A 21866-nucleotide genomic window follows, 5' to 3' on the forward strand; every position below is an offset into this window, starting at 1 on the left:
ATGCCATTTCTGGGATGCGGCATTATGGGTTGAATTGTGTTTTCCCCTCTAATTCATATGTTGGAGTCCTAAACCCCAGGACCTCAGAATGCCTCCTTATTCAGAGATAAGATCTTCACAGAGGTAATGAAGTTAAAATGAGGTCGTGAGGGTGGGCCCAAGTCCAGTATGACCAGTGTCCTAATACACAGAGACATGTATAGAAGAGAGACTACGTGAAGACACAGGGAGAAAATGGCCATTCACAAGCCAAGGAGAAGCCTGCAACACATCCTTCTTCACAGCCTTTCAAAGAAACTAACTCTGCTGGCACCTAGATTTCAGACTTCTAGCCTCCAGAGCGGCGAGACAACGAATTTCTGTTGTTTAAACCAGCGGTCCCTAACCTCTTTGGCACCAGGGGCCTGTGCTCCTATGAGAATCTGATGCCTGATGATCTGAAGTAGAGTTGAGGTGGTGATGCTAGCGCTGGGGAGCAGAAGCAAATACAGGTTAAGTTTTGCCACTCACCTCCTGCTGTGTGGCCCAGTTCCTAACAGGCAATGACCAGTACCAGTCTGCGGCCCTGGTTTAAACCACCCAGTCGGTATTGTATTGTTAGGGCAGCCCCAGCAGACACTTGTTTACACTTCTCCGGTGTCATGAATTGTCTGCCTTTTAGATGATGTCTTCCAGGCGTTTATGCCCTGTATCTTCCCAGAACATGGTATCTATCTGTCAAGTCAAGTGTGCTTCCAGCAGTCCTCTTGGGGACACAGTTCTTGGAAAAGGTAGTTATATTTCTGACAGTTGTAAAACTAGACATTAAGGACCCTGGAAGGATTGGCAACATCCTTGTAACAGTGTATTTCTTCAGCACAAAGAAAAATGATGATAGATCAGATAGTGTTTTAGAAATTTAGTGAGAGCTGTAGAAGACATTGAAAGGTTCAAGAATGAACCATACTGGGATGGGAGAAGCAGAAGTATGAGTAAGAGTGTCTTTTCTAATTATTTAGCCACCACAAGTTAATGAAAAGGAGTAGTTAATGGACTCCTGTCTGAGATTTGCAATTTCAAATCTGTAATCCACATGGATCCTGGGATTAGTGATATCTAATAACAATCCCTGTTACAGCTGGAAGGAACCTCAGTCTCATTTTCTCCATAAGGACACTGAGTCCCCGTATAGTGAAGCAATACCCAATACCACCCAGTTAATTACTCGGGGAGACACACGGCCAAGACCCACATCTCACAGCCCTGGCCCAGGGTTCCTGCCGGCACACCTGGCGTGTGTGACTTTTGGTAGCTATAGATCACAACAGTGTCTACGATAATCTAAATTGTTTTACGTGAAGTGCATAGATTTTTCATCAAGTAGTTTTAATGATAAGGCCGTAAATATGTCATAGCGATCTGACAACATCTTATTAAACTGCAAGAATGAGCTCAAGTCGTTTCCGACGCGGGCGTAGTCCCAAGAATGAGCTTTGTGGTCAGGAGCTACCCAGGCGCTCCCCTCCCTCTCCTGACCCCTCCTCTCCCCCTTTTACATTCTGTTTGTTTGTTTTAATCATAGAAAATATTATATAGAAATCAGACAAATCAAGTTATGAAAATGCAGAAGAAATATTTCATCCAAGTTGTTTTTCTTCCTTTTATCTTTTCATTTCTTTGAATGATGGTAGGATTTAATCTTCAGAGAGACTGCTTTGGAACTCCAAATAGAAAAAACTGTATATATTTTTTTCTGATCAGAGACTAAGCATGGCGGCTATTTTAAGTTGTACTTCCTTTGGAAATGATACATTTGTCTAAAAAATACTTTTAAAAAAGTGAGTGTAAAGAAGCAAGTTCATAGTACTATCTTTCACATTAGCTGTCAGCCTCCTGGACAAACTTGAAGCTGATAGTTTTAATAGTGCAAATGTGAGCTATGTAAATCCTTAGTGACAGCTGTGGGAATAATGGCCTTTTCAGCTGGTAGCTGCCTAAATCATTTAAGGGTCACATATCAGGTTTGGAGGTAGGATCCCTCTTACTACATCTTGCTGTGATCACACTTGGATTCAAGGCACTGATTTCCTAATGTGCTCTCCTGAGGACAATCTCATCACGTCCCTTTGTAATTCTACCATGTTATCTCTCTTCTCATCTCTGTCTTAAATGTGTGTGTGTGTGTGTGTGTGTGTGTGTGTGTGTGTGTGTGTGTGTACATATATATATATATGCATATATATAATGTCAATTAGTCAAAAAAAAAGAAAACAGAAACCACTTCGAGTGTTTACGACAAATGCAGGGAGTTAGTCACACTGGCAACAGCAGAGCTGAGAAGCCAATCAAGGGACAGTGAACGAACCCAGATTAGCAACAGCAAGAACTCACTTCCATCCCTAAACTGTTATGTACATATTATTACTATCATTTTCTTTATGGCAAGTATTCAGGAGCTGCTCTAGGTCTGTCAGGGATTCTGAAAGTAGGAGATATGCTCTTGGGAGATTAGTAATCCGGTTGGAGAGACCAGACTTGCACAGGAAAGAAAGAGGGTGACTAAGGACTAAACCACTGGGACAGATTCTAAGAACTGGGAGGGAGGTGCCTAAGGGAGAGAGAACTCTGTGCTTCCTGGTCCTCTGTGGAATGAGCTAAAGGACACTTTTTATGTTGTCGTTTTGCCTAACTTAAAACCTCTGGAGAGTAACCTGAGCTAAGGAACTCTGTCTGTGAATAAGCTTGTAACACATTTTATTCTCTTAGAAATAAACATCTCATATAGTGGAACAGCTTTCCTCCTCAGTGAGTCAAAGGGATGTATTTATTCAGGAAAGGAGACCTAGATGAAAGCATTTTGCTCTTCTAAAGAATATTGGCAGATTTAATACTCATGTTCAAAATAGCATCTCTCACCTTATATAAATACTCTTGAGAGGGTTAACTGGAAACAAAATGGCAAGGTCAACAAAGTTTGGGGGTATCTGCAACCACCTTTTCTCCCCTTCTACATGCTTCTGCCCATCGGTTTGGGAGCTCAGTATTCTCAACTGCTCTTTGACATTCTTCACTTATTAACTCTTACTTACTTTAAAGGATAAGATTTAAGTCATTTACAACTTAGAATAAATTGAAGTCAATATAACATGCTATGGCTGCCTGGTATATTTAAACAATGCAACTGACCATTACCATTGGCATATATTTTGGGGAATAAAATTTTAAAATTAGAACATGACAAAAGACAAAAGGCAAGACTATTTTAAAGAAGTAGTTTGAGTATAAAATATTTAAAAATTACTGTTCATATAATGAGTATGCATATTTAGGAAAAACTTTTTTAAAATACTAAAATAAAAAAGAATTTTAAAATAGCACATGTATATCGGGTCATAAGATAAAGTTTAATACATTTGATCATGTTAAAGGACACAAAACACAGTCAATCTAACCAAATTTCAGGCATGCATTTACATAAATATATTAAATTAAGAAAAGAAATTGTACACTTAAACATCCTTTTCACCTAAAAAATCATTAAATCCACAGATCAACAATAAAAACCAGTTCTTTGCATTTACCACTTCAAGATACAATTGTTCTATTTTAAAGATAACACAAATACACTTGTTAGAATTTATATGCATTATACATATATTATATATTACATAGAGAGTGTGTATACATATGTAGTGTTTGTACAGATAGATAAATATATATACATAGGTGTGTGTACACATACAGATACACACAGATGTACTTTACGCCATCTGTACTATTATTGCTGGATTCTAACGTTGAGCTGAATTGGAGCTGGTTGGATGTGATTAGTGTCTTTTGCTTCATACATGTTCATCATACCCATTGGGCTCACAATCCCCCACTGTAAATGTCCTTGCCTTTTCTATAGCACATAATCACACTAGGCACTTTGATAAATATTTGTTGAATTAATAAATGAACGAGTGGCTGAATAATAGAAGACTGATCAAAGAGAAATGCATATTATAATAACTTGGTTAAATAAATCAGATTAATTCAAACTTAGAGGGACTATCTGAGCCAATGACTTTGCATATCACTTTTCATCAGGACATTTATAGAAATCTCAACTTTTAAATATATTGACTCCGCTCCCTCAAATGTGTACCTGTTTTTATACTTGTCCACACAGCCTTCTGCCTCGTATTAACAGAAATTTAAGCAGGGATTGGTTCTGGAATCTTCTGTGAGTGAGGTTATAGACAAATTGCCCTAAATGTCAACAACCTAAAGGAAAATGAACAACTAGGAAAACCAAAATGTGTTAGAAGAATGAAGTTGACCGTTCTTTAAAACTGGACAAAATTAATCACAGATAAAGATAGGAAAGACAGGGAGCGTTTCTTTTCAGATTTCTCTTATGCTTATTAATGATATTAATTTGACAACATTTTCATTTCAATTGGATAGGTGTCTTTTAAATAAATAGTCTTCTTTCACGTATCCTAGGGACTCAAGCTCCAAAAATTCCATACTACTTTAGTATCGTTTATCTTGTTAGTACATAGTTCTTGAAATGCATGTCTAAAAATGTCCTGTAAATATGAGATATGGGAAATATCCAATAAGGTTGTCTTTTAGATTTCTCAATAATAGTATTATGACTAGAATGTACTAATGTATTAAGTGTTAGGCTCTACGATACATAAAATCTTACTTTATTTCAGGAAAGCCATGTCTCAGATTTTAAGAAGATTAGGTAAAGGAATATCCACATATATTTTGTGCATAGACTATATCAACCCTGATTACATGTTGCTGTGAATGGAAACTGTTGGCTAGCTATTTTTTAGTTCAAAAAGAAATGTACAAGAATTAGTTTCGAACTGTGAAGACAAAGCTTATTTTATATTTAGCCATTATGAATTTCCCGTCACTGTTAATGTTCTGTTCTTTCTAAAAACTTTTTTTTAACTGAAAAGGTTATAGTTTGTTGAGATAACTCATCAAACGTTTGTGTTAATTTGCTTGTATATGTATATGGATTTTGATTTTCAGTAATACATCATCTATATATGCAAAAAAAAATCCTGACTGAAACATGATATCTGGCTTTGTGATGTACATGTGGATAATTTTTTTTTTGGCGGGGAGGCGTGGCGGGGAGTAAGCCACTGTATAGACAGGCTAAAAAAAGGTAACAACAGGTTTTAGGCCTAGTTTTATGTTGATACAAGGGATCTCATATTTACTTTTTATTTTCCCAACCAGTTTATATATGACCAATATAAAAGAAAGCAAGGTAAATGATGGATGTGTCTTGGGTTCATATTTAATGAAGAAAAGTATTTTAAGAAAAGTACTAACCTGACAAATGAATAAATCCCTTCGTATCAGTTGGGGAAACTACTGCTATGGTTGAAAAGCAAACAGCATACGACGCTCCCTCACGCTCTCTTACTCTCCTAGGCGTTTATTTCCAGGCAATTTCCAAAACTTATGAAGAGACATTTAAGAGAAAGAAGTTGGCCAGGATTAGTGTTTGACAGGGTCTATGGTCGTGTTTTTAATATTTTTAATATCAAAATGTTTCCGTTCTTAGGTTTCCTACCTTCGTTAACATCATATGAAGTTTTGGAGGTATGGCTTATTCGTCAAGTGAAAAAGGTAAGACAGCAAACGTGTCTTTCTTTCCAATTTTCTAAAGAGGAGCTTTATGTGCTGTGAAGGTATTGCCAGCATTCACAATAATACGCCCACTAACTTCCTGGGGGTGGTATAGAAATATGTACATTATCTGGGCATGGAACTTTGGTCAGAAAAAAGATTCTGAAGTCTCCATTGAGGAGTTACTTCTTATTTTTCCCTCATAGTTTTGGAATAAGCTTCTTCAAAATAGACTCCATAGGGATGGTTGTTGCTTGAATAGGAAATAGCTACCAACTTTTCCTACTGTTAGCTGAGGCTCTCTGCGGAGATATTTTCATGGCTTTCCTGTATCTGTGATGGAGCACAGGCTGAACAGGAGCGTCTGGGCTGGTAGTCATTTATGCTTTTGGTTACTTCTTTCAATGATTGTAATAGATCAGTCTAATATGTTCATATTTGTCTATTGTTCTCCATGATATAGAGTCTGAGCAAATGTGACACCAGTAAAGGGTATTTTTTAGGAAAATAAAAAGATCATAACCACCAAAATCAAAACACCCCAGTACATCTTCATTATGTGTGTACTGAGGACATATCTGCTTCATTTAAAAAAAAAAAGACAGTAAAAACAGAGGAGAAGAGAGAGGTTAAGAGGAAGAAGGATATATGGTGGGGGGACTAGGGAGAGAGAGAGAGAGAGAGAGACAGAGAGACAGAGAGAGAGACAGAGAGAGAGACAGAGAGAGAGACAGAGAGAGAAATACCATAGGTTACATTCTATAGAGATGCTCAGAAACTTTATTGATCAGACTAGACTACAACTGCCTATGGTATGCCTTCTTTTTCCTCTTAAAAATTTGAACTTGGCTTCTCTTTTATGTTTCAAAGCTAAGAAAGTTAGACTAATAAAAGTTTTAATTAATATGTGCTTTAAAAGACCCTAGATGTGGCGTTTAACCTCATATCCTATACTATTAAGCTTTGTTGTATAGTTTATGATTCAGACAGAAAAACAATATTTAAAAGTAATATATTAAAAATTGTTGGTACATTATTATATAATCGTTTTCAAAGAAATAAATATAGAAGTGCCTGCTTTGAAGTATCTAAATGAAAGAGAATGGTTTTCTATTCAGATTGTGTGTATATATTGTATGTGTAGGTTTCTTTGCTCTTTCCTGATGAGATAGTCCATTAATCTGAGAAAATCTCTGAGTATTCTTTGTGATAAAATAAAATGCATCTTTTACAATAGCTACATTGAAACAAAATTCCAAGGAGAAAAGGTATGGATGGAAGCATTTTTTATCATCACTCCGGTTTCTTAAAACTTCCCTTCTTTCCCCTTTAATGATGTGCCAATTCAATTTTCTTCTCATTACCTTATATAGAAAACAAAGTTCTATTAACTAAGACAACAGCTTAGCAGAAGCAGTGGTAGAAAGTTTTTTTCCAACTCTTTATAACTACCATAACGGCATTTCAAATATTCAGCCCTCGAATGGGCAAAGGGATAACAACATACATTTTTCTACCTTATTCTTTTATCTTTATCTCACATGTCTGCATTCATACCAAGGACGTTTTTCTTCCATTCTGACTGTGTGCTTTATGAAGCAAATAGATGTAGATATTGCTATTTGTGTGATGAAGCAATAACTTTTTCCTATCTTGGACATTTTCATCAATTCCTACCTGCCTCTCATCATGAATCATTTAAGACAATTCTCCAGTCACGTATTTTAAAGATCTACTTGAGAGAAAAGTTAAAAAGATTTTTTTTTTTGAAATGACCACTGAATTTAAAATATGTAGCCATCAATTAGCCATTGCTATTTACGTCTCTCTCAGGGACAGAAATGACTCTGATAGCCGCTTTCTTTGCTTGGGTGTAATATCCATGGATCTTGCTATCTTCTTTTTAGAAGATTTTGGTCATTTATTCTAATGACTCACAATAGAAAAAGCAATGACACCTGGGGTATATATGTTTTTCTAAGTCATTTGAAACTCTTATTTGGGAAAGGGTTGTATAAAAAAAAATCTGGGTATAGTCAATTTAATATAGATATTTTTAAATAAGAGAACTAATGGCAATGTAACACCTTTTCTTTTGGAAAGATTATTTTGGAAGAGATGGAAAGATTAAGGCTGTAAGAAGAAACACTGGATTTTTTAGATTTTGCTGAATATATAGCAGTATCATTGTTTCAGTGAAACTATGAACGGGAGAATGTGTAATAAAACTGCACAATTTGACAGATTTAGACAGCTGGCTCCCTCACAAGAAGTTCACGTTTTGTTAATGTCACCCACGTTGAATAAGGGATGATTAGATGGTAAGGTCCATTTACAAAAATGGTTGTCAGGACATTTTTTTTTTTTTTAATTGTAAAACTTTCTGTGATGGAATTCAGTAAAAGGGCTATGGAGAGAAAGCAAGGGAGACAAAAGACTGCTATTAACCTACAGATGCAGGCTACTGCAGGGTTCACTGCAAGATTTGTCACACTGTTGGGCCAATGAAGTGTTAGTCTGACTAGAAGGGACCACCCCTTTTCTGGGGTAAGAGGGCAATTTGGTCTCCATGCTCATTTAATCCTGAGACGTCTTTGAATAGACTGTCAATTGAATCTAAATTGTGCAAAATTATGCATGCACTTTTTAATGCAGGCTATTGTTCACCAAGCACTGAACCAAGATTTCTCAACCCATTTCCATTTGGCATGAGGTCACTTGAAACTTAAGTAATCATATATGGAAGACAAGAGCAGTGTACTTAACCAACCTTTCTACATTGTGGTTTCTGTATAAATGCTGACTGTGCTTTAATTGCCAATCTCCGGCTTTAAAACAATAGAGAAATACTAGTTACGAGATTTTATTCTTTTTAGTTGAGGTTCGTATTCCAAAAATAAGGAGCCCGTTTGGAAGGTCAGCCTGTGCTGCATAATCTATACTGCTCTTCAATTTAGATTCCGGAGGAACAGATGTTTACAGGAAGACAACCTATAGTGGGTGTGCGTGTGTCACAGGTAGATGTTTTTTTTCAGGAGTGCAAGGAGGCCTTATAGTTTTGTTATAATCCAATCATGGAGAGCTGGCCTTGAAAACCATTAAGAAAAATGTCTACGAGACTTTTTGCAGTTATAAGTTAGAACACAGCATTTCTTTCAAAGCCTGACCAGAACATTTACAGATATTTATTCATACACATTCACCAAGGAGGATTTTCATTGAACTCTGAAGGAACATATACATGGAAAGTTATGTTTGGCAAGAATTGTTATATTAAAAACTTGTACAAGTGACAGCTTACATAGCCAGGATTTGTTAAAAACGAGTGAGCTCTTCTCCAGTGAGGTTCGATTGAGTGTGCAATCTGCAACATTCTAATCACATATACTCTGACAGTCTTGCTATGGTGAAAAGCACTTTACAAATGTTTAATGCTGGAATTTTATAAAGATTGGCTGTTTTCTTGCTTTTTCATCCGTCGTTAATGATTACATGTTGGCACAAGGATACATTGCTAGATTAGATCCACAGCACATTAAAGACTGCTCTCTCACGCCCCTTCTTTCCAATTAAGTTGGTGAAAAATGTAACTTTAGTATTTTACAGGACAGGGTAAAGGTGTTTCATCTAGGTGATGTCTATATTATAAAAATAAAATAAAAAATATAAATATGTAACACAAACCCAGTGCCTATTGTTAAATAAAATATACAATAAAAGCAGACCTTTTAGGAAGATTGGTTTTAGAATATGCCGTTATGATTTAATTATAAAACGCTTGAGAACAATCTTGATATTAAGCTAGAGTAACCAGATTTCTCTGCCAATAAAAAGTAAGTGCATAACATTCTGTAATTGGATACATTGATAAAAATGAAGATTACAATTTTATATCAAGTTGCCCATTTATAAATTCATCAGGGAGTTCTGAAACATTCTCACATTATAGTCCTTTAATATAAAAATATTGCCTTTTTTTTATTAGATCCATCAGATTGCACAGTAATGTTTCAAAACTCCATTAAAGTTGACTTTAGTTATTACAGACAGAAAATTCCTGGGAAGTCAAATAATCTCTTCTGGTAATATAAAAATTCCGTTATCAATTTACAATGGAATTTCTGTGTAAATTACTCCACACAAGGAAATATATCTTTTTATAAACCCATCTGTTCTGCAACCACGTGTACAGGGGTTGTGAGTGTGTGTGTGTACGTGTGTATGTGAACAAACATGCCAACATACACACACAGAATCTGCACATTTCTGGAAATTATTATTAAATTAATAAAAGAAAATGAAATCACAGGAGTGTGTAGCAGGATAACAGTCTTTCTTTTTAATGACAGGATAAAAAATAAATGCCCATTGGAAAGGAATATTCAGTCCCAGAAACTATACAATGTAACTTGTTAGATCCAGCAAATAAGATGTCATGTCAATGATCTGATCAAGAATACCTGCCCTGGTCACTCTGCGGATGTTTCTGTCCACTTGTTCACACTGAGGACCAAGATAGCCTTTTTTGCAGAGGCATTTGTTCGGTCTAACACAGACGCCTCCATGACGACATGCTGGCTCACATTTTGCTGAGAGGAAAAAAAAAGCAATAAAATCACATTCTCGTTGTGTGTGTCAGAAACAGCACCAAGTATAAGGCCGACAAATATTTGATGAGTAAGGGAAGGGAGGGAAAACAGGAGGAAGCTGGTCACAAAGTGGTCCAAAGGATGACGAAGACAAGAAGGGAAGAAGGCTCGCAGACCCACAGTGACTTGGGGGCCAGAACTCAGGGGAGAACGGGAGACATTTCCAGAGAAGCACCGACACGGGGAACACTTTCAATCAATCCCTTGCAGAGCCGACTCTTTCAAATGAGTGTTTCAGTTCTTCCGAGTCTGGCTCCACTGGGGTGTTCCAGCAGGGGGCCTCAGCGTTCCCGCCCTCTGGGCCGGGACCGCGCTGTGGGACGGGCTTGGCCCACGAGAGGGGCCCGGTGGCCCGAGAATCTTTAATGCAACATAAAGGGATGGGCAGTTTTTTATTTTAGTTAGATGGAATGTCCACCACTTAGACTTCTAGGATGCCTCCTCCTCACTCCCGGGGTTCAGGGGTGGACGGTATATGTGTCACCTCTGTGCACTGTGGATGCCCTTCCTGGATCAGTGCAGTCGACCAGTAAAGGATGTTGCTCTACAGCACAGAATCTCTTTATAAAAAGATTTTTACCACCATAATATAGGTGGGAACGTAAAGATTTACGGCTAAAGTGACACGGAGAGAGAAACTGGGAACATCACTTCATTGTCTTTTACTGACAGGATAAATCTGAGGTGCAGCCCCTGTATGCAGAATCAAATTCTCCCAATACATTTCCTTATAGGTTCAGGGGACAAGGTCATTTTAACTTCTGCAGATGAATTAATCAAAAACTGGGGATCTGTGGCTGACACTTGGAAAGGAAGAACAAGAAGAAAATAGACTATTTTCTTTTTTAAATTTGTGTGAGATGAATAAACTATATGAGTATAGGAATAAAGTTCTTGCTTGGGTCAAAAATATCACAAATAAATCACTTTTATAAAATGGTTCTTTCTGGTTTATCTTACATATTCAAATTAGATTGATTTAGTGGAAAGATTAAAGTACTTTATTGAAATAAAACTTCATGTTAACTCAAAGAACGTCTATTTTCATTTATATCACATTATTATTAATACCTATTATGGTGTCTGTATAATGGCGTCCATATTCAAAATAATTTGTTTACCCTCAGGTTAAACATACTGTTACTAGAAGGAATTCCATAAGTATTTGTTATCTGGCAGTTTGAGCAGTTAGGCAAAATGCACAGAAAGGAATAAAACAGAATAGACACTATATAAAAGAAGCAGAGAGAATACATATTGTCAGGCATCAAAGGAAGCAGAGGGAAGATATATTATCAGGAATTAGAATATTAGTGCGTTTGAACATTGATTCTCATTGTTTGGTCAACTGAGGAAAAGGGAGACAGACTGTCAATAAAATGTAAGCATTTGTTATAAATAATGTAATTACTTATTTTCTGTTGAGTTTTAATTACTACTGTTTCCTAGATGTGTAATCATAGTATAAGTCAATCATGTAATACTATTAGTGCTGAAGCAATTTAAGCTTAAAATGTATGCTGCATATGTGACTTTAAATGTTGGCTACTTTTTGTCACACAATATATAAAGCAGACAAGTTCTGATTCTAATTGTTTTTGAAGCAAATACATGTTTAGGATAAAGAAAAAGATAACATTTATGAATTAAGAATAATATTAAAATTTAACTTGGGAATTTTAATATTCATTGGCATAAGATACTTAAATTTTGAAATAGCAGAGATGAGAATATTTTGTAAATAATATGTATATGCTGGTTGCTGAACATGTATTTTTTTTATCCTTATGGCAACCATTTTTCCAGCTTCATTAAGAAATAACTGACATACATCACTGTGTAAGTTTAAAGTGTACAGCATGATTCTTTGATTTTCATAGATTGTGAAATGATTGTCGCGGGAAGTTTAGTTAACATCCATCATCTCATATAGATACAATGAAAAGAGAGGAAAGGAAATTTCTCCTGAAAATGCATTTTCAATATATACATCTTAGACTCTCTGTGTCTAAATTTATCTGATTTTCTTACTTTACACCAAGTAGAATGTAAACATCATTGCATGTAATTGAGGAACTCTCTAAAGGACAGAATAACCCTGCAATAAACCTCCTTTGCTCTTTCTCTGAACATGGCACACCTAGTTGATAGTTCACGAGGCAGTGGCAAAAAAGATTTTAAAATCTCATGTAGCCTCTAGATCATTGCGTTTCCCCTTTTATTTAATAATACTCACCGAAGAACCCTGTTTTTAGTGCACTGTAGCCAGAGAGCAAGCAGTAAAGTTAGGGAGGGCATTTATAGGGTGTCTGGAAAATGCTGGCACTTGGAGGGGGCTCTGCAAACACGAAGTCATTGGCTGGTGTGAAATCTCAAATGCAGAGCCCGTAGAGATGATCTAGCTGATCTAACTGTTTTCAGTTTTTACTTTTTGAAAGGACTCGATTATTTAAAAGTCTCTTATGTTTATGATTAACTTACACATGTGAACTGTCTACATTAAGAAAATGGGAAAGATTACATTTACAAGTTCAGGAGCAGACCGAGCATGAACATCCCTGTAAATGGCTAAATGTTGAACACTAGATAATTCCAGAGGAAACAACTGGTGTAAAGTCCCTGAGTCGCTAAGGACTGTGCCATGCCCAGTCTTTCGCAGGGACAACAGAAATACTAACCGATTCTGCAGAAGTCTCCTTCCCATCCTGGGCTGCAGCAGCACGTTCCCGTGGGGGTACAGTAGCCATTCCGACAGAGCCGGGAGCACTCCGAAGCCAGTGTCTGGGCAGGCTGGACAGCCGCTCTGCATTCCTCAGGCACGAGAGGTCTGCATCAAAGACCACAGTTGAAAGTGTATTTTCATTGAATATCAATATTGGAATGAAATCTAGCGATTTTGTCGCTTACGAAGCATGTCTCTTGCTTTCTAAGCAGACGTTTTTTGTAAGTGACTCAGAAAGATTGACAAGTTTCTAAGAATAAAAAATAGACTCTGGTGAGGAAGCAAAATGGCCAGTTTTGAACCAAAGAGAACATAGTAAACATTGTAAGAAATTTTAGCGTAAGAAACTTTAACGTGATCAAAACTCATCGATTAAAAATGTAATTTCGTTATATTGATATTTTACATTTGATAGTGAAGACTTTCTAGCAATCACAATTTTTAAAATAAAGATGTATAGATATTTTTAAACTTTTTCCTATTTTTAGGAATAGTATCTGAGATAGGCTGCACTTGTTATTGGCATATTGGCAACATCACAAGGCCAAAGGCATTCATCAAAATGAGCTCTTGTTGCCTAAAAAGATGGGAATCTATTTTTATTTCAATTTCACATTTCTTTTGAGATGCTTTTTTCAGACGGATTCTTATTGAAAGGATATCACACCGTGTGTGTGTGTGTGTGTGTGTGTGTGTGTGTGTGTGTGTGTACCATTGACTCAAAATTTCAACTCTTTGTGCAAAGAATCATATAGATGAAGGTGACTATCTATAAGGACATTTAAATTTTTTTGATTTTGTCCTGCTATGAAGAAAAAGAATGTTACTGGTAGCAAACAGAAACAGAATCTGCCAAGTAAAAAGTCATAGACTTTTTAAAAAATTGCTCTACCATTGCCACCATTTAGACAGGGACCAAGATGTCTTCAGAAGATTTTTATGGTTCTTAACTGGTTTTGAAATAAGAGACTGTCTTTCGAGCTGGGCCGGGCTGCGATCGTAGTCACAACCAGCTACTCACTACCTAAGCTTTGGGAAAAAATGTGCAGTGGTCCTCCTCTCATCAGTCACTGTTACCTGTGCCACAGTGTGGTGAGAACGCTCTTTTCAGTTAAGGAATGTAAACAAACCTGTCATCACGGGTCAAATCGCCATCATTAGGATGGCCAAGGCAGTAGGACCCCTTAGTACCATAACAAAGAAGGTGATAATTATAGGTCAAAACCACCACAAGAAGTAAATGATATAGTTTTCTGAGAGAAGCAAATAATTAGGCCCTTTAGATTCAGTTGTCTTCTTATGTCCCTTTGACATTATGAAAAGCGATAATAATTTTGGGGCCTAACCTCAGGCTGTTTCTACAATGACTCAAAACTATGTTAAAAATATATGGTGACTTCTTTAGTGCTTCTCTCCAGTAAAAGTCCTACTCTAAGTTGAAAGTACTGTGTTTTTCAACCGACATGACAGTTCAGAAAAGCCCCTTAAATCTATTGCACTTCTTATTTAAATCTAGAAATGTGAAAGGTCCCCTAAGACATTCCATGGACTGAGCGTGTTTTGACTCAGAAAACATTAACAAATACTTTCCACATGTTTCCCAAAGAAGACTTTCTGGGAGTAAATGCGGGGTGGGAGGAGGTGGAGAAAATGGTAAATGCCAAGAAAAGTGAGGGTATTTTCTTTGCCTTCTTCTCGTTGTTGTTCGATAGCGCAAGTCTGTTCTCTTTCTTCATCATATAAAAGTCTGACTTAGTTTGTGAGATAATGGTGCCATTTTTGACCACCAGAAGAGCCATTTTTCAGTGGCCATGAAGTTCTTCTGAGTCATAGGCTAAGATCATTTACTAAATGGCATTCAATAAACAAGTGTTCCAATTTTACTGGTAACTGAAATTCTGTTTATCCAATTCTACTTGTTAGTCACTTGTTTGCCCTCTTTCTCACTCATTCAAGAAAAGAGACCCAGAAGTAGAATATGTCAAAATATATTACATGTGACACAAAAATCTGCAGGCACATAGCTCACGTCCTACTTGACAATTTGGTTGATGCCTGAGCAGATAAATCTAAAGAGGCGAAGACACCATTTACATCAGGAATGTAGGTGATAAAAACAAACAAACATGACAAACAAACATGACAAACAGAGACTCATGGACACATACTGTGGATTAGTGGTTACCAGAGGGAAAGGGGGAGGAGGAGTTGATAGCTGTAAAACGGGTCAAATATTCAGTGATGGAAGGAAATCCAACTTTGGGTAGTGAACACACAATGCAATATAGATAAGACATACTGTTGAATTGTACACTTGAAACTTATTTGATCTTATCAATCAATGTAACCCCAATAATATTTTATAAAATAAATACATAAATAGCAACAGTAAAAAAAAAAAAAGAATGTAGGCGGCTCCAGGTAAACAACCACCACCAGAAGATGTTGCCTGTTTAAGGAGAAGCGTGGGGCGTTGATTCACGCACACTGGAGGAAGGGATGAGGACATGACAATGAGGGTCCAGCACCGAAGTGCAGTTCTTCAGGGTGGACATCTGATCCTTGTTTGCCTGCTGACCTTCCAGTTAGGTGCTTTGACTGTTATTCACCAAACCCTCAAATATGTGGAAACTCAGATTGTTGGGGGGAATTCTAAGTTGTTGTGTTGGGGGGTTTTTTTGGCCTAAGATTTAGTAAACACTTACCTATTGGTAGATGGAATTATTTCATATTTTGGCTTGTTTGCCTTAGCTTAAGTAAGACTGTGGCTGTCATATATAAACATTATGATTCCCTTAAGTTTTTATTTAAATACTTGGGAAAATAATCTTTTTTTTCTTTTATGAAGTTAACAACTAACATTCCTCACTTATCATGTCCAATAAATTCTCTCCCTCTCTTTCAAACTCTTATTCTATTGGAGATCCTTGAACATTACTATTACATAAAACATAGCCATCTCTTATAGGACTTTGCTTAAGGACTGGGTTATCCTATCTCCATTTCACTTCCCAATTAAAACTAAAGCTTTCTGAGGGCAGAAGCTACATATTCAGTCCTCTTCAAGTCCAGTCATTTACTCAGGCAGGTACTGTGCTCTTCATGGGAATAAGACATAAACAAAACAGGGTCCTGATCCTCATGGAGACACCATGGAAAAGACAAACGTGCAAAACCAAAAGAATAATTCAGTGTGATCTTTGCCATTATATAGGTGCAAGTGAAGTAACATAGGTAATATAGATGAGGGGGCAATTAGTTTAGAATTGAAAGATGTTATAGAAAGATGACATTTAAGCCACCGAAGTATTTTTATCTCCTTTAACTACTTATATTGATAGCAATGAAGACAATACTATATAGGTATTCAATAAGTTTTTGTTAAATTGAATCGAATGCATATAGTAGAAACTTTTCAAATACTTTTTCTGGAATGTAAACTCCATGAAGACAAATATTTCCCTTTCTTCTCTGTTGTCTCTCCAGGACCTAGAAGACTGTAATAGCACATGGAAGATGCTTATTAAAAACCTACTGAATGAATGAATGAATGAAATTAATAAGAATATGGGATTTTAAGAGTGTTTCTTTTCTATGCTATTGAGTGCAGATATTAAGAACATATGGACTAATTAGGGGAGGGATATTAAAATCTAATTGCTATACTTTTATTTCATGAGCATAAAACTAAAAACACTATATTTATATTGCCTAAATTAACTCAAGTCTTATAGAATTCTTCTAAGGCATGGTTAAATTCATTGTAAAAGAAGCATTTTTACACTCTAATCATAGTAAATAAATAACAGGCTAAGAAGTAAGCATGACATAAAGAGATATGCTTGTTTTCTCCATCTGGGAGTTAACTCAATGTATTAAAATTCATTTTTCTGGTAATATATTTTGTAAAGTCTGATAAAGATTTTTGATGAGCCAACCTATCCCTCTCCGCTCACACTTTGTTCTGATGCCATTTCTTCCATTGAAAAGAATAGGGTTCCTTTACATGAAATGAGGAAAAAAGGAAATAAAACAAGTAAATTTGAACTTTGTTATTACTGGTCACCTTCAAATAAACCATCGTATGTATACATAATTACTACATATATACACACTTAGATGGGATCTAAACAAAAATCTAGAATTTTTTTAGTCTGGATAATTTTCTTTAGTTTAGGCATCCACTAAATTCTTCTTGCTCATGTTTTCGGTGTCAGTTTACCCATGAGGAAGAGAATTTTGGATTCCACTTGTCTTATGACAACATGTAGCCCTTTAATAGTAGCTAGTAAAACGGTAATAAATTACACAAATCCAATTTGGCTATCAGGAATCTTATACATTCATAATACACATTCCAGGTAGGAAAACAGAGGAAATGAAATCTTTTCTGTGTAACCATGCAATATTGGTCTCATTGGGACTTCATGGCAGAATAGATGGCAATACACATTTCCTAACAGTATTTTTTAAGTACGATTTGAAGTATACCAAAAAATTGCATGTTTTATGAGCCACTGCATTCATTTCATTCGTAAGGAATGCCTCCTTGACATTATATTATATGTAGTCTGCAGAAAAATCTTTCTATATATGCCCTGAGTGAGTAACCCTGATTTTGGAGTCAGGGGAAAGATTACTTAAATTCATGAATAACTCTGAATTTATGCACATTATGTGCTAATTTTTTTTTATTTGCACTGTACATATCTAGAACTCTAATTTAGGCTGGGTAAGACCAATATTATGTCTTATTTCCAGCCAGTGTCTTGAACTACTGCATTTCTCTGTTCTAAAATGTGCCAAAACATGGAGCTGGGCCTTGTTTTCTCTGTGACCGATGTTGTCTTCATTTTGAGGTCTTTGATTTAAATGCTGAGCATATGCTCACTTAGAAATAGCATTGACTGGCTTTAATACCTGGGCAGTTTGGGCCTGAGGAGGCACTAAACTCCAAGGGGACAGAGGTGTGGTGATTCGGTGAAGTGAGCCATAGGTTTAGCTGCCTAGTGCTAAAAATGATTACTAGAATTTTCTCAAATATCCACTAAATTTTGTTCTATGGTTAAAGATACAACCATAATAAATGCAAGTAATGGAGCCACTTAACAGTTTTCAGTAATTTCACATTCAACTTTATCCTCATGAGACAGGGCCAGTCTTGTTGTTCTCAAATTAAAGGATCAGAACATGTACAGAATGTAAATGGCTTTCACACAGCTAGTCACCATGGCTTGGAACTCTTTCCTAGCTCAGAGTTCTTTACTCTCAACTGGTCCCCTTACCTTAGGAAAAAGGGAGAAAGGCACCCATATTTCAAGCCCTGTTAATTTATCCCAACACCACTATCACACCACACAGGTTTCTAAAAGGGTGTGTGGATCTCCTTCGTTCAACTTTATCAGGTTAACTCAATGTATGTATTTCCATGGGAAAGTTAGGAAATGAAGTTATCTATTTCATTAAAGGGCAAACTTAGGAGAAATGATGATTGAAACTAGATGATAACGTCATTTGCTTTTAGAAAAAAAAGTCCAATTTTATTAGATTGCCTTATATATTTGTTGTATTATGTTTGCAATGTCCTAAATTCAGAGACTGGTCTACTATAATTATTAGTGGTGAATATAGAAATATAGGCCTTTCCACTTTAATTCATTGTACATGTCCCCGAAAAATCTGTACTCTATAAAATGACATATTCGAAGTAATAGAACTTATGGGTAAAATAGTGTTGAGGCAGATCCCTGAAGATCGATGTGACTTTGTATAACTACAGCACAAGGGAAAACAAAACTTGGTACCTTGGGAGAGAGTCTGGGCAACCCAGTGAGCAGCTAGGCAGTATAGTAGCTGGAGGCTGCTGCCTCAGGGAAGATTAGAAACACAAAGATGGTGATGGAAAGGAAGCTTTGAACGCTAGGGAAGCGCTACCTGCAGGGAGCCATGCAAGGCTGTAGGAATGCCTCTCGGGGTGGGGGCGGGGAACCAAGCATAGGCACTTATTTTCATTTTAACACTCAACTGAGAAGGTTCCTTCTAAGGCTTGTTCCTTTTCTTATAGTTTTTGCTATACTTGCTTGAAAAGCTACCTGATTTCCATGTTATACAGTCATCATCCTCTTTTATATGTGAATTAATTGGTGTTAAAAAAAAATCACACAGTAGCAGAATAGACGAGACCAAATCACAGTATTTTACCCACCTCAGTACACATAGCCTTCTGGACCATTAATTCAGCAACTTGTATAATGTCTGGCACAACTTTCTTGTCTGAAAGTGTTCTCTCAGGTCATGTTATTTACATTTTTGATAATGTGTGCAATCTCCCAAGTTAGGTAAAAATTAGCTTTTAGAGGATGGGACTAAGTTCTTATTTATATTCTCCTTCCATAGCACAGAATATAATATCTTGAACACAGGAAACATGCAAAAGATACTTGTAGGCTGAGTGAATCTCCTGATTTAATCATAAAAGTATAATTGTACTCACTTTGATATGATAAATAAAAACTAAAAGATTAAGATACAATAAAAAAAACAATGCCATCGCTTCCCAATGTAAAGAAAGAAATACATTTTGTTCGGAATTTTATGTCCAAAATCATTTTTTTTAACTTATAAACCGTAATTGATAAAAATTTTAGACACTAAATAAGAAATGTCTGGGAAAACAGGCATTTTAAATAACACTTTCATTACAATATAATTTAAAAGACAAAGTATTTTTCTTTTTAAAATCATCTAAAAGATCTTTTTCCCACTTATAAAGCTGTAGACTCACTAGTGTTTTAACTTTATTTTTAAGGGGAAATTTTTAAATATCACCAAGTGCTTTAAAGGAGAATTAAAGATTTGAAACAAGTTTCTGTCCTTTAAAAGAATACAGAAATGTCAGTTTAAATTCTCTTTGAAGACTATTGGGGTGACAAATGTTCAAATTTTCATGTTATACTTTTTGATTCATTTGTCAGTGTTGACAAAAACAAGTCAATTAAAGAGATTTTTTAACATGACTAAAATGGATTAGTTTTTAAAAAATGATGCTAAGATGCAGTTTTTTTCATTAAGAAGCACATATTCCTCTAGAAAACACTTTTTTTACAAATGTACGTGGCTATTTTATGAAAGATTAAATCTGCCTTTATCTCAAGCACTGCATTACCTGATGATACACTGCCTCGCAATAAAAGTATTAGATATTCAGAAGGTCTAATACTGTCAGACTTCTACCACTGTCGGGGAGGAGGGGGTGGGGAGACATGGGGATTAAACAGAAGGGCTTCGAAGAGTTTTTGACTCTTAACAAATGAGTCTCATTTCAAAAATACATTCTTCACTATTCATATACTTCCTTTATGTCTTTTTAACAAATGACATTTATAAGTGGCAATTCAATCAATTTTCATGGCAATCTGTACAATTACTGTAGGAACTGATATTCCAACATTCAAATTTGAGTGCTTAAGAGAGATTATAATTAGTATAAAGCAGAAAATTCCTTTGAAGGCTGTGATCATGTCACATCTCCAGGAAATAGATGTACATATAAGACTTATATAAGCATTTTATAACATAGCCCTTAGATTAAAAAATTTTTCATACATTTTTATATAATATTTATTATTTATTTTGAAAAGACTACTCAAGTATGTTTAAGTGTGTCTACACACATAAACATATGCAAATCTTGGTAAAGTATGAAAAAATCCCAGTTATGCTTAGGCCATTACCATATATTATGTATGCATGCTCATCCATTCATTTGAAGTTTTGACTTTGATCTCATCTCATTCTTTTGTAATACGTCTTTAAAACTTTAAAATGTCAGGTGCTGCCTGGCAGCTCAGAACTGATTTTTTAGTTAACAAGTGATCGTGTACCACAACATAAAATATAGTACATTAAGAATAAAATAAAAGCTGGCAGATAAGTACATATCCATTTTTAGTTATTGGATATAATAAAAAATAAAAATAGCAAAAATGTGGAACGTGCTTCCTTGTCTTTTAGTCTTCAAATCTGCTATGCTGAATGGATTTTTATAGGGCATATACTTGTTCATGACCTCTAGTGTTAAGAAATTCTGTCATGTTTGAAAACTGGTCCCTAGTGGAGCCTGTGTCCCTGTTAATAGCTGAAAGGTCAATGGAGCTGCTAAACAGTTTGCATTACTGTCAGGGTGGCCATGAAAACACCGCCTGCAGCAAGAGGACTTGGCAGCTGGGTCAACAGGCACGGTGGGGATTTATCAACCTAGGGGGCCGCTTGCATGAAACTTTGGCTGATGAATTGGGATGAGGCGAGCTTATCGGGCTAAAGCCTCTGTGTGATGCATGACTTTCTTTAGGATGGCAGAACCGCCTGCCGGCTCCCTGAGACATATGCAAAGGATAAATAGAACTCATTTCCTCTTACCAAGTGATTTTTTTTTTTTAAGCACTCTTCAGCATCCAGTATAATAAGGAGTAAGATGAAGATATTAAGAAAATAAATAAATAAACAAAGGGCAGGAAGTGGGGCCATCAAGGGAGCAGTAGGGAGGAGGCAGAAAGAGCAGTTTTGATATTGGTCACATAGGAGTTTGGGGTACATACAGCATTTCTGTAAAATGACTTCTTGAGCCTGGAATTCGCATTGTTAATTTATAGACCTCGTAAGGGAATAGTCCATAAGACTTGGTTGGGTAACAGATAAGCAGTATGTTAAAATACAGTAAGACCGGGCACATAGTAGTTAAAGCAACATGATTAAGAATAATTTTGTTTTACAAATTCCTGGAGAAATAACCCGGAAACATTTCAGAATCAATAAAAGGGTTATTTGGTTTAAGTTCATCTGAAACAAAAATGAAATAATCTTTGTCA

General features: G+C 36.1%; 2 protein-coding genes across 3 annotated transcripts in view; one reads left to right on the plus strand and one right to left on the minus strand.

The window, feature by feature from the left end:
* ANAPC10 (anaphase promoting complex subunit 10) overlaps window positions 1–21866 on the plus strand; it is a 271547-nt gene that overhangs the window by 174208 nt on the left and 75473 nt on the right. For both annotated transcript variants that reach the window (XM_011359429.2, XM_023530241.1), the window contains exon 5: window positions 5564–5628. In XM_011359429.2, the coding sequence (XP_011357731.1) occupies window positions 5564–5581 (18 nt within the window). In that variant the 3' untranslated portion in view covers window positions 5582–5628. The remainder of the gene's footprint in view (window positions 1–5563; window positions 5629–21866) is intronic.
* HHIP (hedgehog interacting protein) overlaps window positions 9945–21866 on the minus strand; it is an 83692-nt gene continuing 71770 nt past the window's right edge. The window contains exons 12-13 of the mRNA XM_011359461.1: window positions 12956–13104; window positions 9945–10217 (exon numbers count right to left, since the gene is read on the minus strand). Of these exons, the coding sequence (XP_011357763.1) occupies window positions 10024–10217; window positions 12956–13104 (343 nt within the window). The 3' untranslated portion in view covers window positions 9945–10023. The remainder of the gene's footprint in view (window positions 10218–12955; window positions 13105–21866) is intronic.

The sequence above is a fragment of the Pteropus vampyrus genome, unplaced genomic scaffold (genome assembly GCF_000151845.1).
Source record: "Pteropus vampyrus isolate Shadow unplaced genomic scaffold, Pvam_2.0 Scaffold47, whole genome shotgun sequence".
Taxonomy (NCBI): domain Eukaryota; kingdom Metazoa; phylum Chordata; class Mammalia; order Chiroptera; family Pteropodidae; genus Pteropus; species Pteropus vampyrus.